Source organism: Quercus lobata, unplaced genomic scaffold, assembly GCF_001633185.2.
Source record: "Quercus lobata isolate SW786 unplaced genomic scaffold, ValleyOak3.0 Primary Assembly Scq3eQI_259, whole genome shotgun sequence".
Lineage (NCBI taxonomy): Eukaryota > Viridiplantae > Streptophyta > Magnoliopsida > Fagales > Fagaceae > Quercus > Quercus lobata.
Window position 1 is genome coordinate 20,447 of NW_022154851.1, and position 23,263 is coordinate 43,709.

The following is a 23,263-nucleotide window of genomic DNA, read 5'->3' on the forward strand; positions in this document are numbered from 1 at the left end:
GGTAGTATTTTACGTGAGAGTTAAAAGAATTTTTTTTTTCCCTTTTAGACTCTAAATCGCGATAAAATAATAAATTTTTTTCTTTTTTCTAAACTCTAAGTTAGCATTCAACTAATTTTTTTTAAAAAAAAATATCAATGACAACTTAATAGAATTCAATGACGACTAAACTATAACTCAAAAGGCTTTAAAAAACTACATATTTAAGAGATCTATGCACCATCAATCTCAGATCTGAAATCAAATTCACAACACGTACAAAACAAAACACAGAATGAATCAATTGATGCAAATTCAATCACTAACAATTTTTTTTTTTTAAGGAAAAAAATAAAGACCAAGTGAAATCTCACTCTAACCGAGCTTCTGTTTATGACTTACTTGGTTAATGAACCTAAATCAAACTAAATGACAAAATATAATAACAACAAAGGAGAGTCACACAATACTACGTAGGAACCCAAAGACAAAGTGAAACTAAGTTCCCAACACCTTTCTTATTGTTTAATTGACATCGCGTGAATGTATAATTTCGTAAAAATTAAATACATTTTGAAAAATTAAAATTAAATACATAATAGCACTGACCTCAAAGCCTACACATCCATGAAGAGTCATAAAAAATGAAACATCTTTAAATGGAGTTTTATTGTGAAGGCCCGTAAAACAATAGACCAAAAAATATCCAGTAAGTCTCGAAATAACAATAAGCAAAACATGGCCAAACAGAGAGAGAAATTGAAGTAAGAAATGTAGAAATAAAAGAGAGAGAGAGAGAGAGAGAGAGAGAGAGAGAGAGAGAGAGAGAGAGAGAGAGAGAGAGAGAGAGAGAGAGAGAGGGCTGAGATTTGATCTAAGAAGAGCTTACCTCAAATCTATCTGTTGTTGTTGTTGTTTGTAGTGAAATTTGAAGCAAAGAGGTGGGTGAGAGTGAGAGTTTCTTAACAATGATGATAATGGTGAAAAGAAGATTAATACAGAATTGAGAGAATTGGAGAACTGAAAAAGATGTAATTTGAGTTTGAAAACCAATGTGGGTGTACTGGGAGTGTGGTCCTATTTTGTAGATAGTGTTTTACGTGAGAGATAAAGAAACATTTTTACCAAATTTTGCCCCTACTTAAGCGTAGGGGTATTTTGGAACCAAAAAAAAAAAAAAAAAAATCCAGTCCAAACAGGGGAAGCCTTTTATATAGTAGTATAGATAGTGTTTTACGTGGAAGTTAAAGAAGCATTTTTACCAAGTTTTGCCCCTACTTAAACGTAGACTGTAGGGGTATTTTGGAACTAAAAAAAAATCCAGTCCAAACAGGGGAAGCCCCTTAAATAGTAGTATAGAAAAAGACAACCACCACAAAAACCTATAGAAACTAGCCACAACCACCTCCACCACCATTTCACCAGCCAAAACTCCGCAACCACTTCACCAACCAAAACCAGTGGCAACCACAACCCATCGCAAGGAAAAAAATAAAAAAAATCCCATAACCACCATAAAAACTTATAGAAACTGGCCACAACCATCTCCATCACCAGTTCACTAGTAGCAACCACAACCCACCACAGAAAAAGAAAAAAAAAAAAAAAACCCATAACCCATCACCACTAGCTACTTCCAAAACCAAAATCAACTACCACTACCACCACCCCCACCACCACTAACTATACCACAGCCACACCACCACTAACCACCACTAACCACTGATCCAAACCATTCAAAACCAACACAACCCAACCTTAACTCCATCAAAACCCAACCACATAAAAAACCACAACATAAAATCACAACCCACACAAAACCTAGCAACCCACAATGATGATTCACCCAGAGAGCCAAAGATGCACAAGAAAGGGGTAGAGAACCAAAAGAAAAAGAGAGGTAGAGAACAAAGAGATAGATAATGAGAAGAGAGAGGCTAAGTCTGAGAAGTGAGAAATGAAGAAAGAGAGAGAAAGACATTTGGGGTATTAAAAAAAAAAGGTTTTAATATTAAAAGATACTACGCCCACAACATAACACTATTATTGAAGGAGATTTGGCAACCGGCTACAATAATTGCAACAAGTAAGAGTTTACTGTAGTAGTGAGCCAAATTTTTTTAACTATAACACTATTGCGACTTGAAAGAGGTTTTTTAATATTTAAGATGCTAAAATAGCTTTTTGGTAATATTAGCACTATCAATGTGGATGATCTTACGAGGTTAATTAGTATTAATCTATAAATGTACCTAAAAGCATCTTAATTTTTTGGGTAAATTACAAAGTTAGTCCCTATCCTTTGCATCGAATGTTAATTTGGTCCTTAACCTTTTAATTGTGTCACTTTGGTCCCTAACATTTTTTGTGTTGTGTTAATTTAATCCCTGCCGTTATTCCTTGGATGAAAAATTTGATGTGTCAAACGGAATGGTAAAAAATCATTTTTAATGCCAAGTCAACTACCAACCGGACAAGTCAGATTAAAATAAAAAAAAAAACTCCAAATTAAAATCTGCACACAAAATTGATTTTTCTCACTAAATAGTTCTAAAATCCCTAAAACTCTCTCTCTCTCTCTCTCTCTCTCTCTCTCTCTCTCTCTCTCTCTCTCTCTCTCTCTCTAATAGAAACAATCTCGTTTAAGAAAGCTGGTCTAGAAACCAGCTTAAAAAATTTGAGTTAGTCCAATAAGATCAAACTTGCACTACCTAGTGCCACAGATCCCTTTGCAAACTAGTGATTTGCTACTACTCTTTTTTACTTTCCAGATTTTATAGAATCATCATGTAGACCTGCCAACAAATCTACCATCATTTCAAATTCAAACCAAACCTGATAACCCGTAGAGTTTTACAGAATGGTGGGTAACCTTTCTCAAATAAAAAGAAAAATGAATCCATTTTTAATGAGCTGCCAATAGTGGTTTCATAAGGTGCTTTGCATTCATTTATAGCCCAAGCTCCTGAAGCAAGCCTATAGGAGAAAATTAAACAAACTGTTAACCAACACTTAACTTTTGAGAAATTTGTATAACGGCAGCTATGGAGATGATATTGATGAGAGAGAGAAACTTTTAGGGATTTTAATTTTAGAACCATTTAGTATGATGAATCCAATTTCACGTGAGCATATTTTAATTTGTTTTTTTGTTTTGGTTAATAATCTAACATAAATGTATAGTTGGCAGTTAACGTGACATGGAAATAATTTTTTACTATTCCGTTTGACGCATTAGCATTTTTCATTCAGGGATAACTACATGGACTAAATTGACACAATATTGAAAAAGGTAGGGACCAAATTAACACAATTGAAAAATTAAGGATTAAATTGACATCTGATGTAAAGGATAGGGACAAATTTTGTAATTTACCTTTCTTTTTTTTTTTTTTTTTTTTTTTTTTTTTTTTCACTTCAATTTTCCACATCACTAATTTTTTTAAGTTTTATTTGTTTTTTTAAAAAGACATCCCGATTGTTTTCAAACGCGCAGCCCTTCGCCTCCCGGCCTCCATCTCTCTCTCTCTCTTCCCCAGTCTCCTCGTCAGTCCCCTCAAACCCGTCTCTCTCCGCGCCGTTGTAATAAAAAAACACCAGTAAGTTTTTCTCACAATTTTTCGAGTTTCATGGAGGTACTGTTTTTTTTTTTTTTTTTTTTTTTTTCCCCGGTATTCTTGGCTTTATTGTATAATTTTTGCTATGCTTGTTTGTTAATTTGTTAGGAATTTAAGTGTTTAAGGTGTGGATTTCAGTATTCTTGGTTATTTATATTTGTTGATTTGAGTTTATTCATTGTTTTGTTGAAACTGGTACATAACTCAGTAAATATTATATGCCAGAATTTCGGAATCTTTTTTAAATGGGGTTATTATTTTTTGTAATCCACAACTCTTATGATTGATAGAAAATTATTAGTTCACACTGAATCTAGATTATGGGGAAATTATTATCTCATAATATCAATTTGTTTGTTGATTTGTTGCATTTTTTTCTTTTGTGTGTGTGTGTGTGTGTGTGTGTGTGTGAAAGCTTTATTGGGGTAGTTGTGTTGAAGGACATTTAAGGTTGATGACCTGAAAGTGGAAGCAATTGGACTTGTTTGGCATACGATTTAGTGAGCTTTACTCAGTGATTTTGCTGAAGGAACTTACAGGGTATTATGATTGTCCGATCACATTAGAGGTTTTCTCCTCATGCTTTAAGTTTTACAGTCTGCTATGTTTTCATATTTTTAATTTAACTTGAATAACATTGTTTTCTTGGGTGCATTGATGTGCTTGAATTGTTAAAGCAAAAGTTAGCACTTATCATTAATATTTTATATAAAATTAACTCAATAGAGTTGAATCTTCCACATGAAGAGTAAAATTAACTCAACATTGTTTTCTTGGGCACTAATAGCAACTTTTTTCCTTTTTTAGTTACAGTAATTCCTACCTTGGCACAAAATTCCCTCCAAATCAGTTTGAAGGAATCTCCTCCAACACGTGGAGATTAAGTAGACTCCAAGAATAGCACAATTGATTGGAGACCTCGCCTTCATGAAGCGAAGGTCACTAAAAGTGGGGAGTAAGGGGACGCAAGTACAATGCCCAAACTGTGATTTGATAACAAAAACACTTTCTTCAGGTTCTCCTCTTTCCTACGCCTTGGCACATTTCGTATATGTAAATTGTGTGTATGTATGTATGTATATACATTGTTTATATGTTTACGTGTGCACACAAAGTGTTTGAGAAATTGGCTATGCAAAAGTTTTGGCTGTTATACTTGAGTATAAGATATAGTAATTGCAATTAGCATCTTTGTTGATGATAGCTTGGTTCTGATATATAGATTAATCATTTTAAAGGGGTTTATGTACATTTGAATAAAACTTGATTCCTTAAATCTATATGTAGTCTATGAACAAAGACCCAATTCCTTTTAACTTTGGATTTCACATTTGTTGGAAAATCATCATGCTTTATTGCACCCCCAAGTCAATGTTTCATTCATTTCAGGCCAAATGAATATTGTCCTCATTCAGTTAGAATAAGACCCAAGTTGCAAGAGCTTTGTAGCTCAATTGGTTGGCAATTCCAGTATTTCCAACTATCAAATTATTACTGCTTATGTTTTTGCTACAAGCTGAATAATAGATTAATCTTTGCAGGTGATTGAGAACATTAATTTTGGAGGCTGGCGAAGAAGTTGCAATGGGCACTAAAGAGACGCCACACAAAATTGGCCTTCCACAAATTGTTAAGTTGGATATGGGATTGAAATTGGTAACTATTCCTTATTTTTGAAATCTTAATAATGAACAAGTGATGTTATTGATTACATAGTTGATTCATGGATTTGCTTCTTTAAATTGTGTTATGGTGAATGTTCTAATGTGAGACTGATTCATGTTCCAAGTGACTACTGAAGGATAATGGCAATTTGTCTAGTAGAAATCTTAGAGAATTATAGGAATATCTTTCATTAGCTCATGCTAAATATTTGGAGAAATTTAAAGTAGTTATAGTAAACACTTAGGAAACCGCAGAAACCACTACATGACAACTCAAATGATTATATATGTATGTTTTTAATCACTATATCTATGTGAAAAATCCTCAATGGATTTATGTTTAGATCTCTTGGTGATTAACAATGCAGAGTAAGTAATTTAATAGTTAATCACACAAAATAATAATCTATAACCCAACAGTATATGTATATATATTCACAATATAATCACTCAGCAGATTAGACATATATACCATAGATAAATATCAAAGGAATAAGAAATTGGTTACACACCAATAACCCAATTGGTCTTATGGTATGGTTTGAGGGTGAGGGGAAGGGTTCGGGTAGTAAAATAGAGATTTCTAACCATTTCAAAATTCGAAATTGGTGACATATAGAATGGTCATGAAGTGGAAAACCAAAGGAAAACCTTTCCAGTGGAAAAATCACAACGTGGACAAGACTATTGCATTGAAATAAAGGGACAATTACAATGTCAGCGACTTACGAAACCTTTGCCTGGCCTAGACCATTGCAACCGTTGCCTACTGCAGTAGTCCCAGATTCTCCAGAATCCTTGTATAGTTGTCTTTTCTTAACCAAAACCTTTGTTAATCTAAGAAGATCTTGAAGGTTTTCCTTAGGGAGCCCCCACTGGATTTTATCTCTATGGTTTCAACCTCACTTTGCTCACAATGAGATTGAAATACAGGTGGGGTAAATAAATGAGTTCCATGATATTGGCTTAATTAATGAAGTGTAAAAGAATGCTCAATAATAAGAATACAATAAGATGAGGGAGAGGGGAATATATGTTGTTTGGCTCTCAAAGGCTCTCTCTCTCAGATGGAAAAACTCTCTCTCTCTCTTAGATGGAAAAATGAAATGGCTGAAATTCTAAAGATTTGGTTTTGTTCTCTATGTGCTTTCTCCAAATGGCAGCAGCCAACTTGAAGAATCTCTTCTAACCCCACTGCATGCATTAAATGAAAACTAAAGGCTTCCAGCGGCTTCCTTTACATGCTTTGTGGAATTCAAAAACTTAAGGGCTTGCTTGAGCAGGCTTTAATGGCTTAAGCAAGGAGGCCTCAATTGCTTTTAAGCAGGCCAAAAGCAAGGGTTTAAGCAAAATTTCTAAATGAATAGTAGTCTAATTGGGATCTCAATGGACCGAGTTTCTATAGGGATCTATTGAACTGTGGCTCTTGATCAATCGAGAATTTGTTGAAATATGGTTCTCTATCTATTGAACTGTGGCTCTCTATTGATTGAGGAACTATTGATAATAAATAGATTTCACTTTGAGCTGCTTCGGACTTTAATTTATTGACCCAGGAATAGAAACACTTATTCTAAATACACTCACAAATATCAGCCAACTAAAATTTTAACACTATGTAATGGTCATGTGATTAAAATAAATGTGGATGGTCATTTAATCACCATGTATTCTTTTTTGGATAAGTTTTGGTCCCTAGGGGAAGTGGTAGGGAAGACTCGAATTAGTGACCTTCGCTTCATGAGGCAAAGTCTCCAGTCAATTGTGCCATCCTTGGAGTCTACTTAATCTCCTATGTGTTGGAGGAAATTCCTTCAAACCAATTTGGAGGGAATTTTGTGCCAAGGTTGGAATTACTACATTTCAAAGTCCTAAAATGATGGGCTTGTAGAACTCTTCTATGCTTTCTGCTTGATTTGGTGGTTTCTTATCAGATCTCCGTTTATTTATTTATTTTAAACTTGTACTTTCTCCCAATTAGTTTTAAATTGGGTGACTAGAGGCTATAAAATGCACGAGACATGCTAACACAAAGTACAATCAAAGTAATTAGTATTGTTATCATCTTATATTTAGAGTTCTGCATGCATTGGGTATCAGTAAAGGCATGAGGTTTATGTAGGCTAATACACTGCATACTCTTATCAAGAGTGCCAAAGGTCATATGGAGTATTTGGGTTATCTTTCACGTCCATAGAATAAACACGTAAGTATGGACACAGTAGGGTGGGTAATTATGTATGTAGGACAGGTCCTAAGTACAATACATTCTCCACTTTGCTCTTATTGTCAATTCTCCAAACTATGTTCAAGATGATTTTTTTTTGAGCATGACAAATACAATCTACTAACATGCAGGCTGAACAATGGGTTAATAAAATGACTAAAGCTGCAGAGAATGAACAGCCAGAAGTAGAATCAGAGGGTCAACCTTATAGGTCAGTATAAGTGTATAACCATCTTTGCTGTCTGTTATGGCTATTGGTGTTAATGGGAAATTGTAAGTTGTTCACCACAACCCTTCACATTTTCTTGTAGGCTTGGATTGGGTGCGAAGCTCTCACGCCAACCTAAACACGGGCCTTCAAACGACCCACTTGAAAAGAAACTACGTGCTAAGTTAAACACTGGAAAAAGAAAAGCTGCTATTAGTGCCAAGGAATATACTCAATCTGCTAGAGATGGAGGTGATAATGAGGATGACGATGATGGGGATTTAGACAGCAGAACAAGTGCATTTGACAAGAAGCGAGCAAGAGCTCCTATGACTGTATGTTCACAGGCAAATAAAAAACACAAGTAACTATTTTTCTGTGTTTGTGGAGTCCTTGAGGGTTGTCTTTTTTGTTATCTGTCACATATACATTTTTTTTTTTTGGGAATGTCACATATACTCTTCCTGTGGAAGATTTGACTCCATTGAGTTAATTTTATATAAAATATTCATGAGTGTTAACAATGCTTTGAAATCACTCTGAATCTCTGATGGACAAGCAGCTTAAAGATTGCAGAGCCCTGATGGGTTCCAAGAAGTTCAAATATTTCTAGGCTAAACTTTTTCTTTAGGAGATTTCTAGGCTAAACTCAGTCACTCTAAAACATTGCGTGTAAAGGTTTACATGCTATGTATAAAATTCTGAAAAAATAATTCATTGTATTTAAAAAGACTATTCATTATTAATTATTATTCCCACAAATTCTGAAAAAAGTTTACTAGCTGTATGGTAAACTTCATGTCTGAATACGTTCCTTTTGTAAACATGACACTATTTTAAAATCTATACCTGCCTCCAAGCGGTCCAAAATGCTTAATAGGTTCCCCAAAATTGTGGCCTTCAAATATGTTGAAAAAATTTGGGCAATGCTGAAGAAAAAACTCAATTCAATGAACCTTAATCCCAATCAAATTAGGTGTGGATATGTGTTTAATAACTACTTGAATGGATCACTTGTATTTTTCTCTCATTTTATAACCTTATAAAATCATATTATTTGGGTTTGGTTTACCTCTATGACTTTTTTAAAAGTAATCTCATTTTGTTTTAATGAGAAATTGCCACATCATCTACTAATTAAATAAAATGTGGGGATTAAAACTCATTACCACTTGTTATTGTATATTTAAAACAAAAAGACATATCCAGTTAAAAACATACTAAAGGTAAGCCATACCCATATTATTTAGTTGAGTCTTGTAGCTCAATTAATACCTGTGGGGCTAGAGAATTTATGTCCCGGCTCACTTTCCATTAGGATCAGGGCCCGTGCCGAGGAGAGTAGTTGCCGAGGACAAGTAATGAAAGACCAAATAGCCTAGAGATCAGTCGAGGATGACCCTGTCTTCGGCATCTCAAGGCTTAAAAGGGAAGAACGACATGTCATCAAAGACAGCCTCCAAAGCGTTCTCGGAAGAAAAGGCGAGTAAAATGGGACTCGCATGGAGGTACAGAGTGGGAGTGGTTCAAGGAAAAGACGTCACCTCCGCATTGAATGCGCCAACAAACGTCCTAGCTATATTGATGGGAAAAGACTCCTGAACAGTGTGGCTTCGGTTATTGCAACTAACAGAAAGTAGGGGGAGGTGGCTGATGGGACAGGTACTCGAGTAGTTACCTGCCTGATCAACAGATGGAAGGTCAGAATCAACTGAGAAGGGCTATATAATGTAAAGGCTTATGCACCAAAAAAATGGAGGGGACCAGGGTACCCAAATAGAGAGAGGAATAATAAGAACAAAAAGCTTCATAGACAAGATCCATGGACAAGTTTAGTTCACCTCTACGCGTCCACCATGAAAACCAAGTCTATCCACTGTCCGATGACCAAGGCCTAGCCTTTTAACCCACGCTCTACAAATTATATTGTTTGGGCCCTTAACATACGAACCCAATACTATTTTGGGGTCGTTACAAATTGAGTCCTTACAATACCTTTTAGTATTTTCAACGGAGATATTCAGAGTTCAAACTTCCCTTCCTCAACTATCAAATTATTAAATAAAAAAATTATACTATTTATTCCTTCCCTAATCAACATATTATTCTTCATTACTTTAATAGCTGATATTTTAGGCTTTTATCTATCTCCTTTACTTTTCTTAAAATGAATTAATTCACTCTTTCTCAACATTGCATGATTGTTCTCAATTGCATATGCCCAATCATCTTGATATGCTTCCAATTGCATATGATTCTTCTTTATCTTTTCCTCAAGAGGAACCACCTTCACCTTGAACTTATGTTTTCATTCTTGATCCATCTTTCCTAGAATACCTATTCGTCCATCATAATGTTCTCATTTTGGTTAGTCTTGCTTCAAGAACATCTAACTTCTTCTTTTTTGATACAAAACATGTAACTTCTTAACAGATCAACAATTTGTACCATAGATCATAGTAGGTCTTATACAGTTTTATAGATATTTTATGATTACACCATAACTCTTATTAGGGGTGTGCATAGAACTCAATAACTTGACCCAATCCAATCTAGATGCAATGAATTTGTTTTTCTTGGGTTTGCTGCGTGTATATTGAGTTGAGATAAAACTGATTGGTGAGAGAAAAATACTAAGGAACAATGTATAAAATGGAAGAGATAGTGACAAATTTATAGTAAGAGGGCGGGAATAAGAAGAGACAAAAATAAAGGAAGATGAAGGGAAAGAGGAAGAACGATATTAATGTAGAGGGTAGTAGGGAGATGAAAAAGTAAGGGAGGGAGAAATGATGGAGAAATAGTGGGGAGATGAAAAGGTAAGGGGGGGTGGAGAAAGGTTAGGGAAGTGTAAATATTAAAAAAATAAATGTTAAAAACAATTATAAGAAAATTGGAAATAAACAAGATAACGATGTGGACGCTGATGTGGCTTAACTGGAACGTAGCAACAATAAATACTACACTTCAGCTTTTAGATATTTATAGATGAAGGGAAATAGGAAGAATGATATTAATATAAATGGTAGTGGAGAGATGAAAATGTATGGGAGGGAGAAAGGTTGGAAAAGTGGTGGGAAGATGAAAATGTAAGGAGGGAGAAAGGTTGGAGAAATATAAATATTAAAAAAATAAATGTTAAAAACAATTATAAGAAAATTGGAAAGAAAAATGATAACAACGTGGACGCTGTTGTAAATATATATATAGATATGCTATATTTAATTCTTTATAACACAATAGGATAACATTTAACAATCAAAGAGAACAAAAAAAAAAAAATAAAAAAATAAAAAACTAAACTAAATCACATTAATCCAAATTAGAGTTTTAAAGAATATAAAAAATTATCAAACTAAAGCAGAGTTATAAGAAAAATAAAAAAAAATTCATCAAAAAATTGAGAGAGAGAGAGAAAGAGAGAGAGAATATATATATATTTTTTTTGGGTGAGGGAAAACTATGTATAAAATGGAAAAGATAGTGACAAATTTATAGTAAGAGGGTGAGAATAAAAAGATACAAAAATAAAAGAAGATGAAGGGAAAGGGAAAGAGAAAGAATAATATTAATGTAGAAGGTAGTGGGGAGATGAGAAGCTAAGGAAAAGAGAAAGGTTGGAGAAGTAGTGGAGAGATGAAAAGGAAGGGGGGGAGAAAGGTTAGGGAAGTGTAAATATTAAAAAAATAATTGTTAAAAACAATTATAAGAAGATCGGAAAGAAAAAAGATAACGACATGAACGCTGATGTGACTCAACTGAAACGTAGTAACAACAAATGCTATGCTTCAGCTTTTAGATATAAATATATATTTATAGATATAGACTAGTGTGTAGCCCCATGCATATGCATGGATACAATTAACAATAATCACAATTATATGGTTCAAATTACATTTTTTTTAGAAGATGTTCAAATTATACATAGTATTAGCTAACACTTTTTTAAACCAGACATTTCTAACATATGTAATGGTTTCTCATTATATATGTGTGTGTGTGTGATTAAAAATTTAATTGGTTTTAGACTTTTCGATTTTTGCACCTAATAATTCCCTTGTCACAAAAATAAAAAAACTTAGATGAACATGTGACAAAAAATTGGACTCCAATTAAAATCCAATTTAAAATCTAATTGGATTTGGACTCTTTGATTCTTAAACTCAATAATTCACTATTAACACAAAATTAAAAATTAAATGGGACACATGGCACAAAATTGAGAATCTAATTAAAATCTAATTGGATTTTCTCTAAATTTTGTCTATTAATATATATATATATATATATATATATAGACTAGTGTGTGTCCCCATGCATATGCACGAATATAGTTAAAAACAGTTGTACTTATATGGTTCAAATTATACGTGATATTAACTTACACTTTTTAAATCATAGATTTATAAAATATGTAACAGTTAATTATATATATATATATATATATATATGATTTAGAATTTAATTGGTTTTAGACTCTTTGATTTCTGCATTCAATAATTTACTTGCCACAAAAATAAAAACTTATATGGACACGTGGCAGAAAATTGGACTCCAATTGAAATCCTATTTATAATCTAATTGGATTTGGACTTTTCAATTTTTACACTCAATAAATCACTTGGCACAAAATTAAAAATTATAAGGGGCATGTGGTGTAAAATTGAAAATCCAATCAAAATCTAATTAGATTTTCTCTGAGTTTTGACTATATATATAAAGATGGAGCCTTGTGGGGTCCACCTAATAAATAATTGGTATAAATTGATAATTGGACTGAAAATATTACTAAAGTGACAAGTAAAACTTAAAAAGTTAGCTTTATTGGCTCTATATCCTATAAAACTGGTAAAAAAAATCTAACATAAAACAAAATGATTTGATATAAAGCTATTTCTTAATCGGGAAGGTACGACTAGTTTACACTACCCAACAAAGAAATCAAAATTCCATCTACTAACACAAGGTTCTATTTAGCAAAGTGATAGCCTGATAGGACCATTCTACACGCTACATAATAATGTATACTTGATATCATTGTTATTAAACCCGGACTGGACGTTGACCCTATCTATGAGTTAGGTTACAAGGTTACTGGTTCAACCAGTAGTCAATGGTCAGTCATAAGGCCAAATAAAAAGATTTTTAAAATTATATATATATATATATATATTTATAAGTTTGAGAAAACATAACATGAATATGTAAATTAAAAAAAAAAGGCATATGCCTAAATTAAACTTGGCATTATAATTTAAAATCAAGGTTTCACAAACAATAGCATTAGAAATCTATATAATAACTAATAGTCGAAACGTTTGACTTTTTGTTGACCACGCCTCATTGCGCCACATGGTTACACAAATTACTGCCATGTTTACATTTAAAAACATCAAAACATTGTACCATTTCATTTAGTGAAATAAGAGTAACGTTTCAGAACTATTTTTTGCTACCGTTGTGTTCAATTGCACTGTTTCAGAGGGTAGTTATAAATTTTACACCTTTCCTAATAAGTTTCAGTTTCTATCTCTTAAAAAAAATCAAAAACTTTTGATTCTTCACCCTGGGCACCCCTCTCTCTATACGTTACTGATTAGCAAGATATTGCACCATCCTGCTAACAGGGGTAGTTACGAAATTTGCACGCTTATATATTTCTTTCAAAAAACAAACCACTTCTTTCTTATTACTCTATATGTACACTCTTTGAGGAGAATTTCTCCATACAAGCATTTTTTAAAAGCCCCCCAAACTGAAAATCCTACGAACCCACGGCCACACGCATAAAACTTTGCTCTTCAATTGCGACCTTTCTCTCTCACTCCAATCTCTATCCCCAACGACCCATAAAATCCAACTGCCCATTTGCAAGAATCATAAGATTAATCAATAGTCACAACTTCAACCATTGATCTTCTCTGTTTGCCAATGTGGTGGGTTTGTTATTGTTCTTCGAGGTACGCTCGTTTTTCTCTAAACTTATGTTCTTTCTCTGTTCTTTGAATTTATGTTGTTTATTGCGTTTCATTTTTCCTTCTTTTTTATTATTTTTTATATTTTTTTACCTTTTGAATTTTTCTCCCTAACCCTTCTCGGGTGAATTTCCTATAAATCTCTACCTATTTTAAGTTTTTAACAATCTCCTTTTTCAGAAGTCAGAGGCATGTATTATCTCCCCTTCAAATATTTGAGTTGAAGAAATGCCAGATTTAAAGGAGATTTTGCTTTTGCATGTCAATTCCCAATTATTAAGACTATGAATTATGGAGCAAAGCAAATGAGGATGGCTTCAATTAAGGATATACGTCTTAACACAACTGTAGGTATTGTTTTATCAAATTTTATTGTTTCTCTTTCTCCTAATCTCCCATTAAGTTATGCATTAAAACATGAACTTTGCTAGTTTTAGTGACATGTAATGCATCATCAAAATTGATTAAGAAATTTAATTGATTTTAAAAAATTATGTGTCCTGTTTTATTCGGGTCCAATTTCTTTGTCATATTTGTTCCCTTTAAGAACAAAGAAGGGTTTGGGGAAATGTTTATAGATTTTATTGATCAGAACCTATATGCTCCTCATATTGATACTAATTAATTCATCTAAGAAGACGTACTTTGTACCTTACAGATGTCAATTGAATTAATATGTATGGTTTTATGCCTATGCCAGTTTAGGAATGGCTTTTCCAATTAGGGCATTCTTGTGCTTCATTTCGAAACAATTGAGGTAACATATTAACTTTAATCCTTTTTGTTAAATCAATTGTTGTGTTGTAATGCTTGAACAAATTTTTTGACACATGGAAGTTATGGTTATTTATGTTTTCTATGTTGCTGTTTCAGCTTTGCTTGAAGCTTCAAGAAAAGTTAATTTTAAAGATTTCTTAAGACAAGGCTTGCATCTGGAAGGTATAATTTTATCTTTTCCTCCTTGTGGGATCTAAACATATTTATTTTTATAGGTTTTGTTTACATGGTTATGGCATAGGTTCTTATGCTTTAAGGTAGAAAACAAATATTTTTAGTAATCAACAAAGTGGCATAAGATAAGGAGGTGACATTTTTTATTTATATGAAAAAAAAATATAGAGATTTTGTTGTAGCAAGAGTCTTAATGACAGCTTAAGTTTGTTTATTAAAAAGAGTATTTTTTTTTCTTTCAAGAAACAGATTAAACTTTGGTAAGATACAGTTTTATTTAATTAAATTCATAGAAACCGTTGTTTGCCTTGCCTTTATATTTTTGTATGATGTTCTGTTAGTTTTGTTTACGAAGTTCGTCTACAAAACTTTCTACAAGTGAATTAATAGAGAGATTGAAAAATTAATTTGAAACTTAAGCAAACATATGACCTAAAATTTATTTTTTGTTCAACTTATCTATCATTCCCATATTTGATAAAATAGAGAATTAGGAGCCTCATTAAAAATCTGAAAGGATTATCAAATAGTCTTAAGGATAGTTTATGTACCTTAAATTTGGTTCTCTACAATCCATTTGTTTCTATAATTGGGTTTTGATCTTACGTTATGAGATTCCAAAAGTTTTGAGACTAGGATTTGTTTTAAGTTTCAATTTTAAGTAGAAGTTGAGTCTAATCTTGATGTCAAATATGTATTCTTGTATGATTAATTTTCTTCACTTTTAGATGAGTTGCATGAGGTTGATTAATAATCTTTCTCTAAATGTATGTCTTAAATAATTATATTTACGATCAAAGTGTATTCTCAAGTGGTATTGTGAGTAATACCTTTTGCTTCCAATATGTTTTCCGTGTTTTCTTTATTTCAAAATTTTCTTTCTTTTTTGGTTTTTAGGAAACAAAGGTCTCTTCTCACAAAAGCATGCAAGAGGAAGTCCTCCCTGCACAGTAGTTCGAGGTTGTTAACTAAAGGTACAAATAAGTTATACAAAGTTAGAGGTTGTTTTTAACTTTGTACGTGGGTAGAACAAAGCAATCAAATTTCTCATTTTGGTGTACTGTTTTAAGAGATTTGAGCTTTTTATAGGGATTTGAACTTCTATAATTACTCACGTATTTTTTAACATTCTTAAAAATAAATAAATAACATTATTTTAGAACTTAGTTTTAGTAGTTTTCCGTGCATCGCATGGGTTAGCGACTAGTTCTATAAAATTCACAAGCAAAATAAATGAATGTCATAAGATTGCAACAAAGTTTTTGCTAAATAAAATCTTGTTACATGTCTTAAAATTTTTTATATTAAAAAAAATATAAATCTCAAATTATACAAATGAAAGAAAAGAAAAGGGTTAAAAGCTTAAACATAAAGCAATAAACAAATAAAGCACAAAAAAACGTAAACGAAAGAAGAGAAAAGAAGGTTTAAGTAGTAAAGTATATAAGATATATTCATATATTCATACCTATGTGTTAATTGACTACGTGAAACTAAAAAGTGCATTTTTTTAAATTTTTTTTTAGGTTTTCTCATATTTAAATTACCAAATTATCATACATTAAACAGTAAAAGATTCAATGGGATGGACTTATTAATGTAATTTTACAAAATTCACAAACCCAGCTGGGTTATTACAACCCAGCCAGATCATACGGTTTGCTTAAAACCCGCTAGATTTTACCGGTTTTGACTGGGTCTTGTGCACATCCAATCCAATTGATGACCTGAATCAGTCTATGTACTGGGTCACCAGTCCGACCGATCGGGCTGGGTTGAATAACACCGCTTGACATCATTATTAATTTGCTCTAGTAATGCTTCCTCTAAAACAAATCTTCCCATTGAATAGTCGACGTCTTTGATTGCTTCTTTTTTTAAATTTAAAAATAGTTCAAACAAATATTTTTACTAATAAAATGTCACATTGGAGACATGGATTAATTCTTTGTACTTTTTATAAGGCTAAATTGCAAATTACACCCTTAAAGTTTGGTGTGTTTGGATTTTAAACTCCAAAGTTTTAGAATTTGGATTTTAACCTTTGAAGTTTTGGGGTGTTTGGATTTTATATCATCGCGTTTCAAAATTTGGATTTTATCCCCTAAAGTTTGGGGTGTTTGAATTTTACTCCTTAAAGTTTAAGGGGTTTTTGGATTTTACAACCTAAAATTTCATAATATGGGGCTGTAAAAGCCAAACACTCCTAAATTTTAGGGGGTAAAATTCAAATTCTAAAAATTCAAGATGTAAAATTCAAATATCCCCAAATTTTAGGGGTGTAGTTTGCAATTTAACATTTTTATAATCATAATCTTTTTGTCTCACATGTATAGGAAAAATAATGACTTGTCCTTTGAAGCATTGTTATGGATTCTGTTTTGTTCCTGTTGGAAAATCTCGTACCGACATGCAAACTAGAACGATAACCCCCTTATTCCACCTCAGATGAAATTTCAGCCCATTTCGAGCATTTCGATTAATACTGGCCGAAATTAAAGATTTGGCCAAAATACAAAAGTGAAAAAAAATGAAGAAAAAGATGATGCACAGGTCGTGTTAGAGGGGAAACAAAAAGTAAAAAGATAAGAATAAGAGCTCTTTGGTATATGTATATATGAACAGAAGAGGTGAAAATATATTGAAAGACAAGATGATGCAGTGGCGTTTTGAGAGAGAAAAAAAAATAAAGATTAGAAAACTTGAGAGAGCACAAACAGTGAGATGAGAAAGAAATAATGAAGGGTTTAGGTGAGGATGAGAAGACGAGGGAATAAATTTGAGATTTTTTTAATAAAATATATATTAAACCTGTTGTTTTCTATAATAGTTATATATATATATACATATGCGGTAATCTAAAAACACCCCCAAACAGTACGCCAGAATAAATCGATACTGAAATATTCCGTTCCAATGGAAAAACTAAAATAGAGTTCGAAACAATATTCACAACATTACTTTGAAGTACGAAAAGTCACACACCATAAACAAGAAAAGGGTCTATAACTATTATGAGCAATAATTTATTAGAAATATTTTTTTTCTTGTGAGGTTATCGTAAACATTTTGAAAATTTTACAATGGAATAAGATCTTCTATATATTTCAAGTTCTCTCAATTACGTCTATTTTCATGATTAAGATTTAATTGTTAATAGACTCTCTTCATAAAAAAAAAAAAAAAAAAATTTGTTAATAGACTATTATGTCATTTAAAATTTTAAATGATATAATAGTCTGTTACTTTTTTAGCTTTGTATCATTAAATTAGAATCATGAAACGAACCCAGAGAATCTTTGGTGACAAGGGAATTGACGGTATGGAAACTTTTGTGCCAAACACAAACATGCCAAAGTAGATGGACCGTAATGAAGTCAATACTAGTCAATATGAGAGAATGGGTCAAATCCGTGTTCATTCTTGCCTCCGTAAAGTACTTTCTTTGTTGGACTTTGACCCATCAGATATTATTTTGTATGAATGATAGCATATAAAAAATTAGATGAAATTTTGGACACATGCAGAATCTTTCAAGTTTGAAGTTGAAGGAATGTGTCCAAAGTGAGAATGCAACAGATTCGTCAATATTTTATACATTTTTTTTCTTTTATGATGAAGTTTTATACTTTTCTCACGACCTATAATTTTAAGAAAAGTTTGTGTTCTAGAAAGTTTCTTAGCACAATCCTTCATACAGTCCCATTATTTTTTCAAAGAAGACCTTTCTTTTGAAGAAATTGTTTAATGCAATCCTTCAATGTACAACTCTCTCTTCTTCCCTTTCCCTTCCCTTACTTTTTCCTCCCTTCTTTCCTTTGCATCTCCCTTACAACCAAATAGGATATTAGTTTCCAAATTCAGCTAATAAAAAAAAGTGTTTTGAGGATATTAATAAAAATAGTCTGAATTTGGTAAAAATGTGGGGTAAAATTCATGTTTTACATCATTCAATAAAAGATGTCATATCAGCTTTTTACTTAAAACTTAGTATATCACACCACAATTAATAACATCTTAATAATTTGGTTGAATTTTCAGATGAGTATTATAATTGATTGAGTGTGATTTTTCTTATTTTTTTTAATACTTGATAAGATGATGTGGCATGTTGGAATTGGAAAGTGTGAAACTTGGGTTTTAAATCACATTCTTATAAAATTTAATTTTAATAAAAATATGTAAAAAACATGTTTAATTACCGTTTGAGTCTTTAACACTTATACTATGTATCAAAATGGTTTTTAACATCTTAAACATGTCAATTTTGTTTCTAAACTTTTGGTATTGTGTCAAAATAATCCTTATTATTAGGTGGTACATGAAAAGAATTGATGTATCTAACATTAATATCAAAATAATATTTTTATGCCCTCTAAGCTATCCTTTGAATTAATTCGTGTCCTTAATTAGAAAATAAAATAAAATATTTGAAAATATATTAATTGCATCTCCATAAGTAAATGAGATGTCATTTTATTAGCAGAAATTGAAAATTTCTTTTCTTCTCTTTTCCTCTGCTTTCTCGGCAACCAAATGGGGTTTAAGTCTTGACTTTTTAGTTAAAGTGCTCATGAACATCATCTAAAAAAAATACTATTTACCTAATTTTAAAATGAAAATTTTAAAAATACAAGAGCCAAATGTCAATTTTTTACATTATCATTTTTTTAAGAAGTTAAAGTTATTACCAATTATATTATAAAAATCTTGTAAATTAACATGGTAATGAATATAATTCGTGTCATATCAACAAGGTAATAAATCAATTTCCTAATTATTTTTCTATTTTGTGTTTAAAAATTGATACATTCATTTAATAAAAGTAGTGTGTAACCCCGTGCATATGCACATGTACATTTAAAAACAATCACAATTATATATATATATATATATATATGATTTAGAATCTAATTGGATCTAGACTCTTCGGTTTTTGTATGAAATAATTCACTTGCTACAAAAATTAAAATATTAGATGGGATACATGGCGCAAAATTGAACTCCAATTAAAATTCAATTTAGAATCTAATTGAATTTAGACTCTAATTGAATTTAGACTATTTGATTTTTGCATCTAATAATTCACTTGACACACAAATTTAAAAATAAGATGAGACACGTGGCGCAAAATTAGACTCCAATTTAGAATTTAATTAAATTTTCTCTCAGTTTTGGCTATATATATATATGTATGTATGTATAGCAACCTACCATCACTCTATTTAAAATTACATGTTGTTCATGAAATCAGAGTCCCCCATATATGGCCTTTTTTAGGAGCCACTATCTCATCAAAAAAACTATCTCATAAATTAAAAAAAAAAGTTAGTATATAGTAATATATTTGGAATGGTGAGTCCATCGGTATTTGGAATCAATGTTTTTTTTTTTTTTTTCTTAAAAAAAAAAAAACTTTAAATTGGACACGTGGCGCAAAATTATACAATAATTGGAATCCAATTTAGAATTTAATTAGATTTTCTCTCAGTTTTTCTTTTAATTATATATATAGACTGGTTATTGGCCTGTGCGTTGCACGACTTTTTTGGGTAAATATTATGACTGGAGAACATTTTTTTGGGAAAAAAAATTCTTTCATTTTTATGTAGTGATTTTAAAAAATACAACGAAGGGTTTTATGATAAATTTTGTTGATTTTATGTAATACATTTATATAAAATAAAACTCATAAAATGCATAAGATATATGTAAAGGTATAATTCATGACTACGCGTGAAAGTTATTGTATTTTTTTAATTTCTATTAGCTAGATCACATTTCTTAAATAAACTAAACAACCATTTCATCACCTCGTTATGCATGTAATGATTGGGATGTTGTTGGTTAGTACATGATTGCTTGATAAAAAATATTGAGTAAAAATTATTTTAATTCTATTTAAGAAATTTTTTGTGAAATTTTCATATTCTTGTCCATTTTTTTAATCTAATAGATTTAATTTTTCATGTTCATTTAATTGAATAGTATTGTGTTTATACTTTTTTTCTTAACTACAATTGATAATTCACAAAATGAGTAAATAACTTATTGAGTATTGCAAAAGATACAAAGATGAACATTAACATGAGCATAAACATGAAGGGAGATTTCGATTCATTTTCTTGAAGAAAAATGTACTTATAGAAAATTCCAAACTTTATTAGGTAAAGAAGAATCAAAGTTATAGATAGCAAAATCAATAAACCAAAAATTTTAGGAGCCTAAGAGGAGCCATTACTCATTTGAAACAATCCAAAATACTCAAGGACTAAAAAAAAAAAAACCATCCTCTTCACACTTTGTTGACACCCTATTTTGCAATCCGTATTTAACCTCACATGAAGGGTAAAAGGGTAATTTCACACTGAAAATATGCATCTTGATTCTGGTCATTAGATCCTTAATCTCATTTCACCAAAATGATCTTGATGTTGTAACGATCAAATCGACTGGTCATGAGCCCTAATCGGACCATTAGATTGAAAGTTATCATCAAATCAAGTTTTAATGGCTGAGATGCACTATTACAAATTGAGTCTGACTATATGTGATTATGAACAATTGATTTCAATTGGTTATAAATATAATCAATTTGATATCGATGATGTGTCATAATTTGATTGGTTATGACTACATTTTATGGTAGAGTTGTATACACCTAATTAAGTAGATAGTTAAACATTAATTATTCAATGAGTAATTTGTGTAATTATCTTTTAATTAGAGTAAATTTAGAGCCAATTAAGTCTGAAATGGGAGTGATTGGAGCCATTTAATGTTAATTGGAAGCTAATTTGGGGACCTATTAATGTTAATTGTGCTAAAACCATTTTCTAACAAATGACCTCTGCTTACCATTTCATTGATATCTCTCAGAATATTTTGAATCTGTGAATGAGGTTATTTTTCCCAGAAACTAGACATCCGGGACTTCAATTTGAGCACAAGAATGAGACAATTCCGATCAGAATTGAGGCAGATATGATTTTTCAAAGTTGGCTCTATAGACTGTGATAACAGCTACAGGAAAACCGAATTTTGGCTTACTCCTCACTCCCACCAATCTTTCCATTTAATGCACCAAATTTTCCCAAAGGCTAAAATGAGGTCTAGGTTCATGATTCCTTGTCAACTCTCATTAAATGGCCTTCCATTCATATTTCCTCCACCACTACTATATAAACTCTCCTCTCCTTCATTCCAAGACACACAAAAAATCCCCCTATCTTCTCTTCTCTTGAGCTCTAGTGAAGTTGAGTAGTCTTGTCATATCTTGGTCTTCTTGAGACTCAAGGTATTGAGTGAGACTCACTCTCCCTCTCCTAGCTCTTCTTTTCCTCCATCCTTAGGACCTCCATCAAGAATCCCCCCTCCATCATATGGATCTTGCATGAAGGTATAATCCCCTTCCCTAATTGTTTGCTTATATTGTCATGATGAGAATTTAAGATTAAAGCATGATAATTCTCTTGAATATATTTGAATGTTCTTAATTGTTTTTATGTGTTCTTCACATGTTCTTAGTTGTTCATCACATGTTCATGCATATCACTAGATTTAATCTTAAATCCACATCAAAAATATGAAAAACATGTTTGTTTAGTAATTCTTTCAAATCCTTGAATCTAGGTTATCACTATCCACACACATTCACTAGAGTTTATTTTTCAATTCAAATGCCATGCTTAATAAATTGAATTAGGGTTTATCACATGCACACACATTAAATTCAACATACAAATTGATTGACATATTGGATGATATGATATGAATGTTGGCCACCATAGTCTAGAAGACCGGTTTCACCGGGCAAGGTGGGTGCCTAACACCTTCCCATCTTGTAACATAGCCTCCGAGCTTAGATCAAGGGTTAGTAGATTAAATACTTATCCATGTAATTTTTGATTTTTAGATTGTAACTAGGAAACAAAGCCATGTACTTTATCTTAGATTGTATCTAGGACCAAAGCCATGTAATTTTCCTATGATCAATGTAAATTCAATTTCAAATTAATAAAATGAGGAATTTTCATTCATGGTTTTCTTATTTTTCCAATAATTAAATAAGTGGCGACTCCATTGTAAAACCCTTAATCTAAAGGGAAAAATATAACTAGTCGAACCTCCATTTTGAGAGGCAATAACACGACTCCACCCATTCATGTGGGTTTGGCCCAACACATCCTATAAAAACGGGCCGGGGGCGCGGTCTCTCACAGTGGCGACAAGGATCACATACCCAGCGGTGAACCTACCACCCACCGCGACAAGGATCATCATGGTTATGCCATGGTGGTTCATAGGGACAAACTGTACCGTTCGGACCAACGCGGCGCTCCTGGCGTCACAAGTTGGGAGGTACGACGTCCTAGCTTGTGGGGACCTTTAACCTACCTTCTACCCATGTTGTAATGACCCATAGAACCTACCTTTAGGTCGGTCCATGTAAATTGCATTTCATTATGCATGTGTTTGGCCGTTGTTTGAACCATGATGAGTCCAAGTCCAACGCTTGAGCCCATCATAATTGTTTGAACCTTGTATGCTATGAATGAACTCAAGCCCAAAGGCTATGATTGAACTCTACTTGGTATAGAAACCCAAAATTGTTTCTTGAATTATCTAAGCCCAATACTTGA

General features: G+C 32.0%; 1 protein-coding gene and 1 long non-coding RNA gene across 4 annotated transcripts; both read left to right on the plus strand.

Moving 5' to 3' along the window:
- The first annotated feature begins 3,459 nt into the window (after positions 1-3,459).
- Positions 3,460-8,217, plus strand: LOC115973506. 2 transcript variants are annotated; one of them, XM_031093771.1, is made up of 5 exons: positions 3,460-3,578; positions 4,404-4,611; positions 5,138-5,252; positions 7,619-7,698; positions 7,799-8,217. In XM_031093771.1, exons 3-5 carry the CDS (start codon positions 5,181-5,183, stop codon positions 8,061-8,063), a joined length of 417 nt encoding a protein of 138 aa, XP_030949631.1. In that variant the 5' UTR covers positions 3,460-3,578; positions 4,404-4,611; positions 5,138-5,180; the 3' UTR covers positions 8,064-8,217. The 2 variants fall into 2 exon arrangements, with proteins under 2 accessions (XP_030949631.1, XP_030949632.1); XM_031093772.1 differs by lacking the exon at positions 3,460-3,578 and adding an exon at positions 4,023-4,164.
- A 5,198-nt stretch (positions 8,218-13,415) lies between these two features.
- Positions 13,416-15,706, plus strand: LOC115973505. Of its 2 annotated transcripts, none has more exons than XR_004087743.1 (5): positions 13,416-13,655; positions 13,851-14,021; positions 14,371-14,427; positions 14,544-14,609; positions 15,519-15,706. It is a non-coding gene; the product is annotated as an uncharacterized LOC115973505 (long non-coding RNA). The 2 variants fall into 2 exon arrangements; XR_004087744.1 differs by having other exon boundaries at positions 13,851-14,017.
- The last annotated feature ends 7,557 nt before the right edge of the window (positions 15,707-23,263 follow it).